This window comes from Esox lucius, chromosome 9 (assembly GCF_011004845.1).
Source record: "Esox lucius isolate fEsoLuc1 chromosome 9, fEsoLuc1.pri, whole genome shotgun sequence".
NCBI classification, from domain to species: domain Eukaryota; kingdom Metazoa; phylum Chordata; class Actinopteri; order Esociformes; family Esocidae; genus Esox; species Esox lucius.
Genome location: NC_047577.1, coordinates 17,072,162 through 17,089,051, shown reverse-complemented (window position 1 = coordinate 17,089,051; position 16,890 = coordinate 17,072,162). Strand labels below are relative to the sequence as shown.

General features: G+C 45.4%; 1 protein-coding gene across 1 annotated transcript in view; it reads right to left on the bottom strand.

Annotated features, from left to right (window-relative positions):
• Positions 1-16,890, bottom strand: part of rptor (regulatory associated protein of MTOR, complex 1) — a 151,395-nt gene that overhangs the window by 119,454 nt on the left and 15,051 nt on the right. The window contains 2 exon segments of the mRNA XM_029121917.2: positions 6,147-6,229; positions 7,071-7,173. Of these exon segments, the coding sequence (XP_028977750.2) occupies positions 6,147-6,229; positions 7,071-7,173 (186 nt within the window).

The window sequence follows — 16,890 nt, the reverse complement described above, 5'->3', positions numbered from 1 at the left end:
CCTCTTGGTATATTTGACTCAGTGATCACATTTGGCTCACATACTCAGGGATATGTCTCGCTAACTTTCTGGCACTACTAGCCCGGGGAATGAAAAAGTTTTAAAGAAATGTTTAAAACGTGTGTTGCCTTGCTCTCTCTCTCTGAGCTTTCTCTGCCAGCTCTGTGCTCTCTGTAGCTCCTGGTAGCGCCTCAGTGTCCAGTAAAACTCCCTCTGTGGTCTCTACATTATTTATCAATGTGCTGCAGCTCAAACACTGCATCTGATTGGGTTTAAGATTCCCTTTTATTACCCAGGCTGTGCTCTCTGTGAGCCAGGGAACAGAGGAAGAAAGGGCCAACTGCCAGTGGATGACTGCAGCAGGGTGATTGTAGCTGCTCAAAATTAAGCCTTCACTTTACACTTAATATTACTGGACTTGATTCTCCGTTACCAAGGACAGTCCGGGGAATGAAACAGGTTGGGTTAACGCAGAATTTTAGATTTTGCACTTAAGTCGTTGTCTCAAGAAAACATAGCTAAATATTTACTCTTCTTTTCTTGAGTTAGGGAGAAGAAAATATACAGTTATACATCCCTGATCACTCAAATGCAGGTTTGCCTCGCATTCAGATGCCAGAAAACTAATGATATTCCTGAATTTAGACTTTTAAGTATCAGTTAACTTAATTATCCAAATATATCTGGTTGTGGCCTTGCGTTTCTTTCTCTCCCAAATGCTCAACTAATTCCTACTCCTGCACTTCCTGCAGAATCCTCAGAATACAGAAACATCTGTTTTCCAGGGACACAGTCATCTTCAGCAGAAACAGCTTGAAACATGATGTGGAATCTCGTCTCAGCCATGGATATTATGCCCGCTACATCAAATTACAGGGGACACAACACCACATTAAATCTACGGGGAAAACCAGCTAGCAGCCCCTCGGGGTCATCGGGGGGGGGAAACCATTAGGACACCGGAAGACTTATGGGTATCTGCTTCCCTTGGTCAGTGGCACAGACACAGACCCACTCTATAAACAATGTGCTTACGAGGTGAGAAGCAGCGGGTGGAGGCACTGGAATCCCCAAGGGAACAGAGCGGTGCCAGCGCAAAGCACGAATCAATCAGTTTTCCCTGATGGCTGATCACCTCATAAATATCCTGGTAAAGACAACGAAGGATCTGTAGACAATCTAGGGGCAGTCTCGTGGGGGTTAGAATGGACCAAGCGCAGATTAGATGCGTATTGGTCGTACGTTACATTCATTTCAATGTCTGTCTGAGTGAGTTACAATAAGACGAGGCTTCTTTGCCGCTAAGGTTTGAGACTGTCGAAGGTTGTTTGACAGTGAATAGCTTTTCAGGTCCATAGCCTCAAGGAAATGTATAACATATTGATGTTGCACGGAATAGCTTTTTCCAGGAGGAACTTCGCTGCTGTTCTGAACACGCTGGTCAATGTGTCTCGCCTGTTCACTGTTAATAATAATTTGGTGGCATTTGTGAGTGTGGGCGTTCATCATGTGTCTGCGCGTGTCTGTGGGTGCGCGTTCTGAGTGGGCTGTGACCATTGTATTAGCCAGGACCCACTTCGTCCCAGAGAGCAGTGATACACCAATGCGTGCGCACGTGTGAACCGAGCTGTTCCAGATCCCTGTGACAGCATTGGCAAATGACACAGGTGTGTGTCACGTTTCTGTCCGTCTTTGCTTGTGTTTGTATATCCATATTAGCGTGTGTGTGTGTTTGAGCAAGTAGAAGAAAGAGCGCGAGCGTGCTCATACTTAAAGAACATTGCTCAATGGCTACCTCAACATTGAAACAATAAAAAGATTTATGGTAAACTTTTGAAATGCTTACATAAATGATGTCAAAACAAATTCTGAAACAGATTATTTCAGTTTGTCATTCCCTACAAAAAAACACAGTTTGTCTTTAACAAGAAGATATCATGTTTTAAAATAAAAAAGTATCTATTCTGTCCCAAATCAACTGCAAATTAAAATGACAAAATATTATGCAACTAGACACTATTATTTGGTTGGACAGCGCTTACTAACATAACGGAAACTGTAATAATTTCAGAGGAAACCAATCAACCAAATAACTTGAAATTGGTACCAACAGGAGAACGGAACATTCTCTGTCCAGATCCCTAGCAAAGTCAGGGAACCGCCAGAGTGGAGGCCAGGGTGCAGATGACTGGAAAAAGAAATGGGGAACTGGAGAGCAGACAGAGCATGCAGAGAGGACCCAGCCCTCTGAACAGTGTTCTGTGCTTCAGGCTGTTAAAAAGGTGAGTGCATTCTGCCAATGCTGCTGCAGCTTTGAAAACAAGAGCTTTCATCTCAACCGGTGTAGAGGAGAATCTCCTCCACAACGAGCGGCACAAAAACAACCGTTCAAACCCACTGTTTTCAGAGGCATTAAGAGATCGAGAGAGACGAGCGAATGATGCAACCCGGAGAGGACGAGCGTCAAGCACAGAGAGACATGGGGCGGACAGGCTGGCAGGAGGGACAAATCACCAGGAAATAAGGAACCCATGGAACTCAAAAAGGAGGGACAGAAAGACAAAGAGAAGAGCCAAGGGAGGCATCTCAAGGACGAGATGTTAGTGAATGCTGTGCTTCTCCTCAGTTAAGCCCTCATCCACAGGAGAACCTGTCGCTATCCAGTTCAGACAACAGACATTTAGACAATATAGGGTGGCCCCGTGGTCTAAGCCGCTACCTCCAGAGCACATGTACTACTGCAGCATGCATTCAAATCCGGACCCAAAGTTGTTGATTTTTTTACCTCTCTCATCTATCTTCCTAGTGTCTTCACCAATAAAACATACAATGGCTAACATCTATCTTAAAAGAGTTAGAAAGAAGAGATGCAATAGCCATATAAACAACGAGGCAAAAACCATAAAGATGGAGAATAAAGATGGTCGACAACAAAGAGGTGAGGAGAAAGGACAGGCAAGAGAGACGGCAAGCGATGGAGAAGTGAGTTGTTGACGCAAAGCAAATTCCGAAGCAACAGCTGTCCGTTGTTATGCAAGCTGTCGCACGGCAACTGTAAAACTTTAAGATGGCAATCCAACACAGAGGCAACGTGCAGGCTACACTATCATCAACCTCGCCATTCAACACCAGCAGAAATTCAGCTAGCTTCAGCAACACACAGCTGTGGGAGCATGAGCAGTTCCATTAAGTTACAATCCCCCCTGTCATTTTTGGTGCTTGGTTTATGTAAAGCCCTGAGGATGAAAGCCTGGAGGTATAAAATATTAACTAGAGCCCATTAAGAGAGGAGCTAGGTGGGGATGAGCGGAGAGGACGGAGCCTAGAAAAGCAATGCGATGAACCTATTGAACTTTTCAAAGCTCTGTTGCGCGCAAAGACTTGGTTGAATCCAAGCATGTGTAGATACAGAGCAGAGCTTGAGATGTGTTGGCACTTTGAATATAACAAGAGGAGATGTGGAGAGAAGATTTGACTCCCGTTACACGGGTAGTTCGACGTCATTTCACGTGTCAGTGCGAGCGTGTGATGTTTGAGTCGGCCTGTACATGTGCCGCACATCTCTGAAGGGCTTGTGTGAGAGGTGGCGCCGGCTGGCGGGGCAACTGACCAAGCGTGATGAGATTAGCGCCATGTCACAGAAGTCAGGTGTCACCTTTACTCAGAAAAACATTTCATCAATAATGAGCCAGTGGTGGCTTGCTACGCCAGGATGACGGTCCACACCTGGGAACAGAGTAAACTCACAGCAGCCAAGGGAACCTGGATATGCAGAGATTTCTGATGTTATTTAGACGCGTTCCCTATCTGGACATTTTGATGTGTTACAGACCGAATATTTAGTTACTTTTCTTTTTGCCATCACTCCCCACGACACCTCATAATGACGTAGTGATTTTTTTTTTTTAGAAATGTTAAACAAAAAAAGAAAAAAGAAAATGTCTCACGCACATATGACTGAGACTGACAGTTGTCTCAGTCTGATTTAAGGCTTGGACATGGTGAATTCAGCACAGCGGTGGTCATCTCAGTCTGATTTAAGGCTTGGACATGGTGAATTCAGCACAGCGGTGGTCATCTCAGTCTGATTTAAGGCTTGGACATGGTGAATTCAGCACAGCGGTGGTCATCTCAGTCTGATTTAAGGCTTGGACATGGTGAATTCAGCACAGTGGTGGCAATTTGATCTACAAGACAGCAAGGGAGAAAGGACCTTTGGGCATCAAAGTTAAATTTCATATTCTGGCACACGGCATCTTACGAGAAACAGCCTCCGAAACAAAAAGCCAGCTGAATTTTGATGAACAAGCCACAGTAAACAGGATCGTTTGAGGATCGTTTGAGAATCGTTTGTTTCTCTCTGATATGATTGTATAAACTATTCACGGTATATCTGCAGAGCACGCTGACAGCCTCATTTAAATCTAGTAGGCGCACTCATCCAAAAATGTTGAGTCCGATTGATTTTTAGACAGGCCTAGGTTTAAAACAACCTATTTTCCATTGATCTTTTAACTATTTTTGTTGACATTTTTAATCCAGCAAGGAGGTATAAGAGTGTTGCACTCGTTCTCGGATAGTTTGATTATCTAGATGGTGTCAAATATGTCCAAATATGCCCAGATTTTATTTAGGAATAAATTCGATTTTTCATCATTAATATGATTAATCAATTGACTGATCTTTCACAATGTCAACAATCAATTAAAGAAAATCCTTAAAATATGCAACCCTAATTATTATATTCTAATAAATACACATGATACTACAGTCGGTTATGAAGTTCCAGTCCCACTTTAACACGCACCCCAGGCTAATGATGTGTGTCAGGTAAGGTCTGTGCTGAAATAGTAGGCCTATATCCTGAGGCTGACAGAGACTGAACACTTTCACACTCCTCCTCCTCCCCCCTGTGGGCTCTCCCACCAGCCAGCACTGACCTCTGGCTCATTCTGCCCACACTCAGTCAGCTGCTCTGTTTTACCGTCTCTGTCTCTACACTTCTTCTGTAGACCACATCACCCATTCAAGTCACTCCCTCTCCGACCATGTCTCCCTTCATTACTTCCTTTCTCCCTTCCCATCCAGCTGTATGTGGGTGTTAAGGACCTACAGGTGAGGGCCACCACAGCCATCTGCTCCAGCTCTCAGCCACTGATGCTCCCTCACCAAGAGGCAGACAAACAGGCCCCAGAGAGGAGAGGGGAACAAAACCAATGGGGAACAATACACACACACACACACACACACACACACACACACACACAGTGCATTCAGTGCTGATGCACTCCATACATTCAGTATTTTCTTACAGTCCTAACAATACGTATGCTTAACCTTTTGGCAGACATCTAACGCCACAACACACCAAGGTCAGATAATGGGAAACAAAACTACGACCCCCCCAACCACACCCAAACACCCATCCAAAATAGAAGTATGTTCACATGCTCTTTCCCCATCCCAAGTTTGCTAAGTGTCTGTATTAACATATCAAAGGCAAGCCATCAGAACACCAGTCCCATTCAGTATATATCCTCCATATAATATCCTTCCTGCTGTGCGGTGGAAGCCACGATATAAAAGCTACACTGCTTCAGAGACAACACCCACACCTAAGAGCCATGATGAAGGGGGAGAAAACTAAAAAGGGAGAGAAAGAGACTGCGGATGCTCTAGTCGTGTTAAATGAGAGAGAACAGTGTGCCTCCGTTTCAGATGTGGCACTGCGGAGCTCTCTCTTCTAGATAGGAGACGCAGGAACAGGTTGTAGTTGGATGTCTGAGGTCCACGATGACATCTCTCTCTGTGTGTGTGTACGCGTGTCTTTGTGTACGCAGGTGCATATGATGGAAGCGCGTCCAACTATGTACTATGTGGGACCCACAGGTTGAAGCCATTATGGGAGCAGGGACCGAATGGGGTGTCCACATGGGAGTAAAAAGACGTGGTAGAGAGAGAGAGAGCAGCAGGGGGACAGAAAGGAGGAGGCAAGTGAGAGAGACAGGTGCTGAAGAGAAAGAACAGGGAGAGAGGAGGAGGGAGATAGAAGAAGGGGCGGAGGGCAGGAAGAGGAGGGGGAGAAAGGAAAAGGAGGTTAAATAGGAGGGAGAAAGATGTGTAACTCAGGGGTCAAGGTAACTCACCCGGGGCTGCCAGTTCTCATACTGCTTCTGAAGGTTGGCCCCGATGGTCTCCAGGGCTTTCTGAGGACTCATGGACAGAGGATCTGGAGGAGAGCAAACACACAAAGTCTTTTATGAGATTCAGAAAGAGCTAGACTACAGTACAACACCACACCAAAACACAGGTAGAAATACATTGCTTTTACACAGTTTATGAACCAGCAAGAGGAAAGTAATGTAAACCTGAAGTAAAACAGATCTTTATGTAGACTGCCGGTAGAAGTGATGCAATCACAAGTTTTCCAAACTTGAAGTGTCACTCTCCAGTTTCATTTCATACAGAGACACACAGCAGACAGAAATCCCAATATCACAGTGGACAAGGGATTCGGTATTGACAGCTAACCCAATAGAGACCCAGCATCAGAATCCCTGGCCATTTGTTTAGTGGGACTGTTTCTTTTATCAAATTAAACTTTACATAACACAGAAAAATGTCCCTGTGCCTCAGATTGAAATATTGACAAGACGAAATCCATTTTATAAAGCACGCCGCATAATATAGATCAAGAGATATCAAGTTCAGCCCAGAACGCAGAAAATAATATATTGATTTAGAAATTACAGAACATATTGATAAAATGCTTTATTCAGAGCCAAGAACGACATTTCAGTGTTGAAAGATTTGATGTAGCCAGCGAGTTTGAAGAAAATCATTTAGAAACATAGAGATGGATAGAGGACTCAACCTGGATGGCATGACGTTGAATATGGACATCTTGAGGAGTGCGTCTTTTTCTAAATAGGATTTTCTCGACTTTCAAAAACCCAAACCAAAACACTGGAGACGTTGTTGTGCGGTCCTGTGGGGTTGTATTGATGAACTGTTAACGCTGAGGTGTCTGTCTGGGTTGCCATGACAGTGGCGGGGCTTAGGGGTCTTACCTATCCAACACTCCAGTCTGGCACAGGGGGACGTCTTGACCACGTCAGGAGGGTCCACCCCGACGTTCAGGCACAACACCAGGGCCACACTCACCGTCTTCATCTGGCGGAGGGAAGGAGAACGAGAGAGAGGTAAGAGGTCAAGACCTTTCTGAATCCACTAGTACACCTGCAACCCGACAAGAACCCCTGGGACAACTTGGTCTATCTACAGGGCTCCTTTAGAAGACTCGTGAGACAATAGAGTTCCTTTGGGGCAGTCTGGACAGAGAAAAATTCAGTTGGTGGAACAGTGACCGAAAACTTTCATGAACCACTGAACTACTCAATGGATTTCCCACAAACATGTAAGCGCCCATCATTTGTTGTCACTGTTTTAGCTTATTTACCTTCAACTTCATTACATTCAAGGTATCTGTTTATGCCACCGTTCAAGATTGCTAATTTTCTTTGGATAAAAAACTAAATGCTGTTTTCAGGCGACATGAATGATAAAAGCATAGCAGACGGCCTTTCGAGGTCTAAAGGGTACAGTTATCCTTTAATTCAAATGGCTGTTAAGTGTTTCTGCAGCACTTTGTATTGTAGAGTGTGTAAAAGAAACACCCACTGGAGTCGTGAAAATAGTCAAATGACAATTCCACCATTTCATTGAGAAGGTTCTTGGGAAAGCCTTTATATATAGAAAGACAGTGTTCAAGCAGTCATTGCTAGTGCTAATGAAGTGGTAGACAAAAGCACTGCACATACAGTTTTATCTTCATATAGTTTTCGGAAATATTTATTACTGTTGAATTACGTTCATGTCTTAGCAGCAATGCATTTCATCACATGTCCACATCATTCAATGGCAATACATGTTTAATAACTTTAGTTAACATCCATTTAACACAGTTGAAAATGTTTAAATGTCTGGGTCCCAGGTGTGTCTTTGTATTTATAGAAATTATATAGAGCCCAAAACACACTCATATACACACACACACTGTTTATAGAACCTTATTTTGACAACTTTCATATATTAGGTGCATTGTAAGTCCTGGACTCATGGGACTGACTGACTGACACACAGACAGACAGACAAGGTGGACCACAGAAGGACAGACAGAACAGTTGGATCACAGAAGGACAGACAGATGACGTGGACCACAGAAGGACAGACAGACGACGTGGACCACAGAAAGACGAGTTGGACCACAGAAGGACAGACTGACTACGTGGACCACAGAAGGACAGACAGACGAAAGGGACCACAGAACAGACACAGAAAGTTGAGATAGGCCAAAATATCAGCCTTTTGCATGTTTTCACAAGGTGGCAAGATAGAATTTCCAAGATGGCAAGTTGAAGACACAACTCTGTCATTCTGTCCTGAGCAAGGCAGCTAACTAATTGCTCCCCTGGTGCTCATTGTGGCAGTTCCCCGATACTCCAGGCCAGAAAGGTTGGGTTGAATGCAGAAGGGAACTTTGCGGTGTTCAAAAACTGAGAGCCCAAACTGAGTAATGCCCACTCTGGCTTACTTGCTTTTCCCAACTTTTAAATAAAACTAAATGCATTGCCACATCTAAGATTGGTTAAAGTTATGCTTCATAAACAAATGTGAGAAGCTCTGTGTTCATTATTGCAAGTTTTTATTTTTGATGCCTGGATTGTATAGAGGAAGAACATCGTTTTGGACAGCAACACACACTCTTTTGACCTCTGGCGTGGGAGGACATTGGCAGGACTGCCCAGTTGGCATGGACCGACATGACTTTGCAATTCTGAAGCACAAAGCGCTGCTGACCTAATCTGAAGAGCCACGCTGTCCATCCACAAGCAAGAGGCTGGATTCAACCCTACCTTGTGTGCCAAGCAGCAAGCACTTACATACAAAGACCAGCCTATAAGCTCTGCATTTGGAGAGGATTCACTTAAATACAAAGACCACCCTATAAGCTCTGCACTTGGAGGAGAGGATTCACCTAAATACAAAGACCACTCTATAAGCTCTGCATTTGGAGGTTAGGGTTCACTTTGTCTTTGGAGAAGGGCTGGGCGATAGGGCCTAGAAGTCACCTGCTAGTGAGTGGCCAGCTTATCTATTTAGCCAATTTAAATATATTCGCTTGAAAGCAAGAAGAACTAGTGAATAGTTACGAATAAACGATTTTGTGCCGTTTCATCAGCATACTGGCCTGTCCACATTCATTACAATCTCAAATCTGCAGCCTACCGAGATAAGATTCAGACTCCTCAAAATAACAATGAGCTGCAAATTACTTAGTCTTTATCCTCGTTTCACAGTCACAACACAAACTAGACAGCTATTTAACATAACAGTGTGTGGATAAAATACGGCTAGCGATGGTACCAACTAGGGATGGGATGGGACGATGCTGTTAGCACTAATCGGGAAATTCCATAATCGGGATAAACATCACAAGTGACTTGAAAAAGCTCTGCCAGTCACTGAGGTTTCCCTGACTTGACAAGTGGAGCGCACATCACATCTCACGCTGTAGTATGCCACTAAACATCCTCGGCAATGTATTGTCATTGAAGGTGAAGGGATCTGCTTGCATAAATAGAAGAATTTTGTCAATTAAGCCTACAATAATAATTGAAATTGTTGATGAGTTGGGATTGTATTGTAATGATATAACGAATTAACTAGTTTTCCAATTCCTTTACTACAGTACTAGTCTAACCACTACATAAAGTAGTCTACAAGAAAAAATTCTCATCACGTCACCAACTCCCGCTACATGTAAATACCTGTCCAGTCCATTTCCGCACAAAATACGCAGTTGAAACAATGTTGAGCTCAAACAAACCAATGATATTTATCCTACAAGACCTGAAGCTACGAGAGATGCATGCAGAAAAAACCTGTTAACAAACGGCAAATTGTAGAAAATATGAATAGTATATACATTATTAAACATCTCTCGATTTTCTAATGATAATTTCATTTAAATTGTAGGCTAATTGTTAACGCGTGCCGACTGAAAAAGTGACAAGAGAAGACAAAGAATATAATTTGCTCAGGCAAAAATAACATTGTCTATCTGGATGATCTGTACAATACATGATGCGCACAACATAACCAGGTGATGTTAACATGAATTATAAAGTTATTATGAACAATCAACACATCAAATAGGCCTATAGTTAGCTAATAAGGCACATACAATGCTCACGGAAGTTCCTGCACCCACAGGTCAGTACCGGTAAGAAATGAAATCTATTTTCACCCCTGATCCTCAGATGAGTGACTTGAAAAAGCTCTTGTCACCGAAGTGTTCCTGACTACTTGTTTTATTTAACTGATGGAGAGCATATCTCACAAAATGCCACTAAACATCCTCTGCAATGAATTGTCAATGGAGCTGGCAACCATATACATTTAGAGATTTACATGTAATAGTATTACTTCATTATTAAAAACCTTCTTTGATATTATTTTATTGTAACAGCTTTTTAAATGTGCAAGAACAATATTCATGTAATGGAAAAACATCTGATCAGCCATTTTGAGCTAGAGACCATAATTATTATAGGGATTGTTATTAATCAGGATGAAATCGTAAACAATAACAATACAGCAGTAAGAAAGAACACTAAGTTGTGAATGACTGGACTCCCCAAGCCTTGAAAGACAGTCTATTCAAGTGCATGTAATTGAATTGTGTGCCTGAATAACTAGCGTTAATTGAACTTTGTAGCTGTCAAACAGAGCAGCTGAAGCGCTTTGTAGACAGACACAGCTTAATTAGATGTGTGCCAGGATGACAGTGCAGTGGTTAACAGAGTTGTGTAGCACCAAGTAGACAGTTAACAGTAGTATAGTGAAGACTGGAGACAAAGTCCAGTGGGGGAGGAACAGGTCTCAAGCAAACATCTGCACCAAAAAACAGATCGATCCACCGGAGCACACGCCACATGCAGAAATAGACAGTGAGAGAGACAAAGAACGACCCACCGGGCACACGAGAGAGAGACCGACTGGCCAGCTGGGTCAAGTGTCTCTCTCTTTCGGGGTCTGTCTGTCAGTCAGTCTGTCGCAGGAGGGGTGGGTGGGTCTGTCTCCCTCCCGCGTGCTTGGGGGGGTTGGTTCTGTCCGTCTCTCCCGCGTGCTTGGTTCTGTCCGTCTCTCCCGCGTGCTTGGTTCTGTCCGTCTCTCCCGCGTGCTTGGTTCTGTCCGTCTCTCCCGCGTGCTTGGTTCTGTCCGTCTCTCCCGCGTGCTTGGTTCTGTCCGTCTCTCCCGCGTGCTTGGTTCTGTCCGTCTCTCCCGCGTGCTTGGTTCTGTCCGTCTCTCCCGCGTGCTTGGTTCTGTCCGTCTCTCCCGCGTGCTTGGTTCTGTCCGTCTCTCCCGCGTGCTTGGTTCTGTCCGTCTCTCCCGCGTGCTTGGTTCTGTCCGTCTCTCCCGCGTGCTTGGTTCTGTCCGTCTCTCCCGCGTGCTTGGTTCTGTCCGTCTCTCCCGCGTGCTTGGTTCTGTCCGTCTCTCCCGCGTGCTTGGTTCTGTCCGTCTCTCCCGCGTGCTTGGTTCTGTCCGTCTCTCCCGCGTGCTTGGGGGGGTTGGTTCTGTCCGTCTCTCCCGCGTGCTTGGGGGGGTTGGTTCTGTCCGTCTCTCCCGCGTGCGGGGGAGGGGGGGGGTGTCTGTCTCTCCCACGTGGGCAGGGGGTCTGTCTCCGTCCGTCACGCACGCACGCACGATCAGTCTCCGTCCGTCACGCAGGATCAGTCTCTGTCCAGACCACGCGCATGCGTGGGGGTGTTCCGTCCGTCCCTCCCGCGCATGGGGTCCGCCGGCCTCTCCCGCGCGCACGCACGCATGGGGAGGCTGGGGGGGGTCCTTCGCGCGCACGCACAGGGTCCGTCCGTCCGTCTCATGCGCAGGGGGTCTGTCTGTCTCCGTCCATCCCTCACGCACGCAGGGTCTGTCTCTCTCGCGGTCGGGACACACAGAGACAGCGAGCGAGCGACCGCGAGAGAACGAGATCGACTGCAAGAGAGACACCGAACGCCAGAGATAGACAAAAAAAAAAAAAAAAAAGAGCGAAAAAGGGGAGAGTGCTGTCTTGAAACCAACAGTGTCAGGATCATCCCACAGCCCACTGGACACAGCTGGCAAGCCACAACCATGCACCGACTCAACAGGTCACACGTGTGGCGTCAGGCAGCAGCCGAGAGATGACAGATGCATGACGGTGCACCTCCCAGACGTCTGCCTCTGTCCCGGTGGGACGGTGAGGGACATCGAGGCCCTTCCCTTCCGGAGGGATAATTGGTTTGACGGGTGTAACTGGCCTGTTCCCCAGGTCAGCGGGATGGATGGTGACTCATCATTGGTCTTCTCAGTCTGTCGTACATACGTGTGGATGTGTTTTAGGTTTAACTATTCCCATGGGGACCAAATGTCTAGCAAAAAAATAAAAATACCCCCATGGGAACCTTTTGCGTGCGTGCGTGCGTGAGCCCCCGACATGTCAACACATCCGGTCCAAATCCTCTCGGCACCTCCTCTAGACATGCTGCGTTCCTAAATCAATACAGCCTCACATGTCAGGTTACGTGATGATGGTGGTAATGATGATGATGTCACTCCACCAGGCATGGCTATTGGGGCTACAGCTGCTCAATTGTCAGTGTGAACTGAGTGAAAGCCTACAAGCCTGGATGGCAAATATAGAGATGCAGGTTGCAGTGATCCTTTGGAGAGGTACTGTGCGGATTCCTGCCTCTAACATGTACAAGACTTTGAAACAATGACACGACTTCTCGTCTCCTACCGAACAAGAATAGAATAGCTATGGTCCACATGGACACTGAGTGGGTTTGGTTGGGGTGGTAGTCCTGCGAGAGTCTAAAGTGAGTTTGACAAGAATACAATTGACAGACGGAAGGCTGAGAAAGTTTGAAGGCAAAATAACTCAGGCACTTGGAAGAACTTGGTAGATAAAAAAAACTATTTGAAACATTGGCTCAAAACACTATTACTTTAGTAGCCCCATGATCTTAACAATGATTAATTTTGAACAGCCCGGAAAAGGGGTCAGTAAACCACTCCCAGAATCGTAATTTATTTTTACCTATAAAGACGTGTGTGGTGCATTTATGAAGAGGTTCACTCGTGGTATCAAGACTTTCCTCATTCCGACATGGATTTCCAGGACAATCAAAGTGTCCCGGATCGTCTGGAATTCAGGTGGGCACCTCCACACTGCTGGAACACCAGACACGCCATGGGACACTAATCAGGTTAAAGGACCCCTTTCTAAAAAACCCACAATGATCCCGAATTATGGGGTGAAATTGAAAGAATTTCCCTATTTTGTATTTATGTGTGTGTACCAGCATTTGTATTTTTTTATCAGTATTTGTGGTGGTATGGTGGAGCACCTAAGAGCTCTGGTAATTCACTATTCAAATGGAAAGATCAATTCACCTGCAGATGTCTTGTGGCGATTTATGCTAATAGTGTAATAAACATTTCACCAATGGTTTGCTTTTCAACCAGTGTTGCTTTTATTAACAACCAAACCAGTTTCTGAAATTTAGCCACAACATTAGGCTATATTCTAATTCCTACTCGAGGTGTTCAATACTCGGTTTAGCCTGTTGCCAAAATAAAACGACACAAAGTTCAGAATACTAGCTTATGTAAAACCCCTAAAGATCTGCATGACTGTGTTTTCAGTTTCTACAAAAAAATTAAAATTCTGAGCCCCTGTATGGGGCCATAACAAGGAAGAAGTTGGGGTTTCTAAAAAAATACATTTCTGGATGGGAGAATAACATGACATTTACATAAAAAATATATTTGCTGTAAAACAACACATTCCTATGAGCCTGCTGCCACAGTTCTCGTACCCAGACACTTTCGCAGAAGACCTGCATTTCCTGTAGGAGCACCACTCAAGTTAAAACAACCGATGTCTTACTGCACCCTCCTGTACATGCCTTAAATACCACTGTATTCTTCCTGTTAGATTTCTGGACGTTTTAAAAAACCAAAACATTTCAGATGTTTTTCAGTGCAGTTCTGTCACCAGTGTGCAAACTGCACACGGTAAAATAATAACAGCTGCAAAGGACAGACAGCAAATTGGCTTGAGAAAGCTTGTCTTGTGCATGGATTGCTCTGCAACTTGTTTGCATGTAGCTAACGTTACACTGCATCTAAAATCTATGTGTTGAGCCAGAAAATGTTTTCCTTCGTTAAAGTTGGCATCATGTTTTCAAGTCGTAGTTGAGCACTTCATACCAAGTCAATTGAGGACGTACTGTAGAATGCGGACTTGGATAATGCTCAAAATGTGCAATTTGCAACATATGAAGAGACATGTTTGTTTTCTTGCCAAAAGTTACGAGTCTACCTGGCATGGCCAACATTGTGCTTTGTTAGCCAAAAAGCCTTTAGCGACAGACGCGATTACATATAGTAATCTTATATAGTAATCTCTACCACTCTATGCAGCCAGTAGGCTAAAGTAATGCATCCATGATTTGCATTGACTTGAACATACTTCAAAGCAAAAATATACAGCAGTTCTATTTTTAATTTGAGACTCAATTTCCATCGATACCTGTTCTATAGACAGTAATAGTATCAACAAACTATTGATAAGCAACTGGTTGCTGAAGTTAGATTAAGGTTTGGAATAAGGTTTAGGGTAAGGACTATTAGATAGTTAATATGTTACTGATAGTCAGTAGAAAATCTGAAGAGCATCTAGAGAAACATGTAGCACAAATTCTGTCATATTTTCGCTACTATACTGGTTCTCTCCGAAAGTTAACCTCCGGGCAATCATGTTTACATATTTGCAGACAAATATGTGTAGTGCCCTAGTATAATCGTATCTGTTCAATGTTTTTCCAATAAAGAGAGTATTTGCACTTATTGGGATGAATTCCGTGACCAGCAAGACAAACATCTCCATCTTTAAGGGGGTAGTCTATCCTTTAGGTGAGGCCGTTAGCTTGCCAGTTCAGATTTCTTTCTCGGTCGCCAGTCACTGGAAGTGTTTTTGAGTCCTGCCCCCACTCTGAGCATCGCCTTTCAGGAATGTCATTTGCTAAGATTAAATGACAAAAACTTTAATTAGTAAAGTCCCGCCCATATGGCCAACTTTGTTTGGATGATTCCCAGGCTCATAGGTGGCAGGTGAAACCTGGGGAGGAGGCTACTCCCACAGCTACAAACCATTAAAGTGGTCTAGTGTATTAGTGGGTTATTGTGGTGGTGGTGGTTAAGAGTTAAGAGGCTTGTTCCTCATCCCACAGCCTGAAGTGTGGTTAGGGTTTCAGTAGAACTCGCAGAGGATGAAAAATAACATACTAAAACAAAACAGACCATTGAGCAGGAGGACAAGATGCAAGTCGGTCTCAGATGAATTACTGAGAAATGGGCAAAAGCTTCTAACCATAACCTCTAATCAAACCATAGCAAAGTAGACATGAACATCATCTCGGGTCACTCCCATAAGGCCCATCAGACAGAGGTTTTACTCACACTTAACCTGCCTTCCTACACATTCAATCCAATGGGGGAAAAGCAGGCGGGGTGTGCCCTTTAAAAATCCAACAACTGAAATGACAACACGCCCGGGGCAGATTTCAGCCTCACAGAGGATGTACAAAGGCCACGTCCCAATAGCGCTCTGGTCAAAAGTACTGTCCTATGCAGGGAATATAGGGCCATTTTGGACACACCTAGAGTCTTCAGAGTGCAGGCTGTACAGCTATGCCTGGGAAAATGTCAAGGGAAATGTGTCAAGTTTCTGGAGGAGACGGCATATCTGTGTCTCACAGTAGTTAAGGGCCCAACTGGGAACGAGTGCACTGACTGGGTGACGGAAATAAGCTTTAAAAAACAGCCTTGAGCATTTCTGACTGCAATTATCCTACCAGTGGCATTTGCGTCATTTGGTCATACTGAAGATGGCACAGCCACCCACACAGTTACACTGTTTGCAGTCGAGCTCCCCTGTTTGGTCTACGGGAGGTTAGTTGAGGAGGGCAACAACAGTGGCTGTCAAACTGCCTGTCAATTCCCTACACGTCCACACAGTCCAGCGCACCCGCCCGTCCACACAGTCCAGCGCACCCGCCCGTCCACACAGTCCAGCGCACCCGCCCGTCCACACAGTCCAGCGCACCCGCCCGTCCACACAGTCCAGCGCACCCGCCCGTCCACACAGTCCAGCGCACCCGCCCGTCCACACAGTCCAGCGCACCCGCCCGTCCACACAGTCCAGCGCACCCGCCCGTCCACACAGTCCAGCGCACCCGCCCGTCCACACAGTCCAGCGCACCCGCCCGTCCACACAGTCCAGCGCACCCGCCCGTCCACACAGTCCAGCGCACCCGCCCGTCCACACAGTCCAGCGCACCCGCCCGCCCACACAGTCCAGCGCACCCGCCCGTCCACACAGTCCAGCGCACCCGCCCGTCCACACAGTCCAGCGCACCCGCCCGTCCACACAGTCCAGCGCACCCGCCCGCCCACACAGTCCAGCGCACCCACCCGTCCACACAGTCCAGCGCACCCGCCCAAGCCACTGCTTGTAGCTTGGTTTCAAGGTTGGTTCAAGCTGCCACATCCGCCTAGCCGTATGGATTCCGTCAGCATCATTACCACACCCAGGCACATGGAGTGGAGGTGATTAACACCACAATAAAACCTACACTAATCAAATTATTTGTCCCCAAACATCAAACACGAGCGATTAATAAAACATTAGATAGGCATTTGCATGAAAATTAAACAGCTAATGAAGACCAATGGGGCAGTAGAAAGCATCTCTGATTCATAGTAGACGAACAGGGC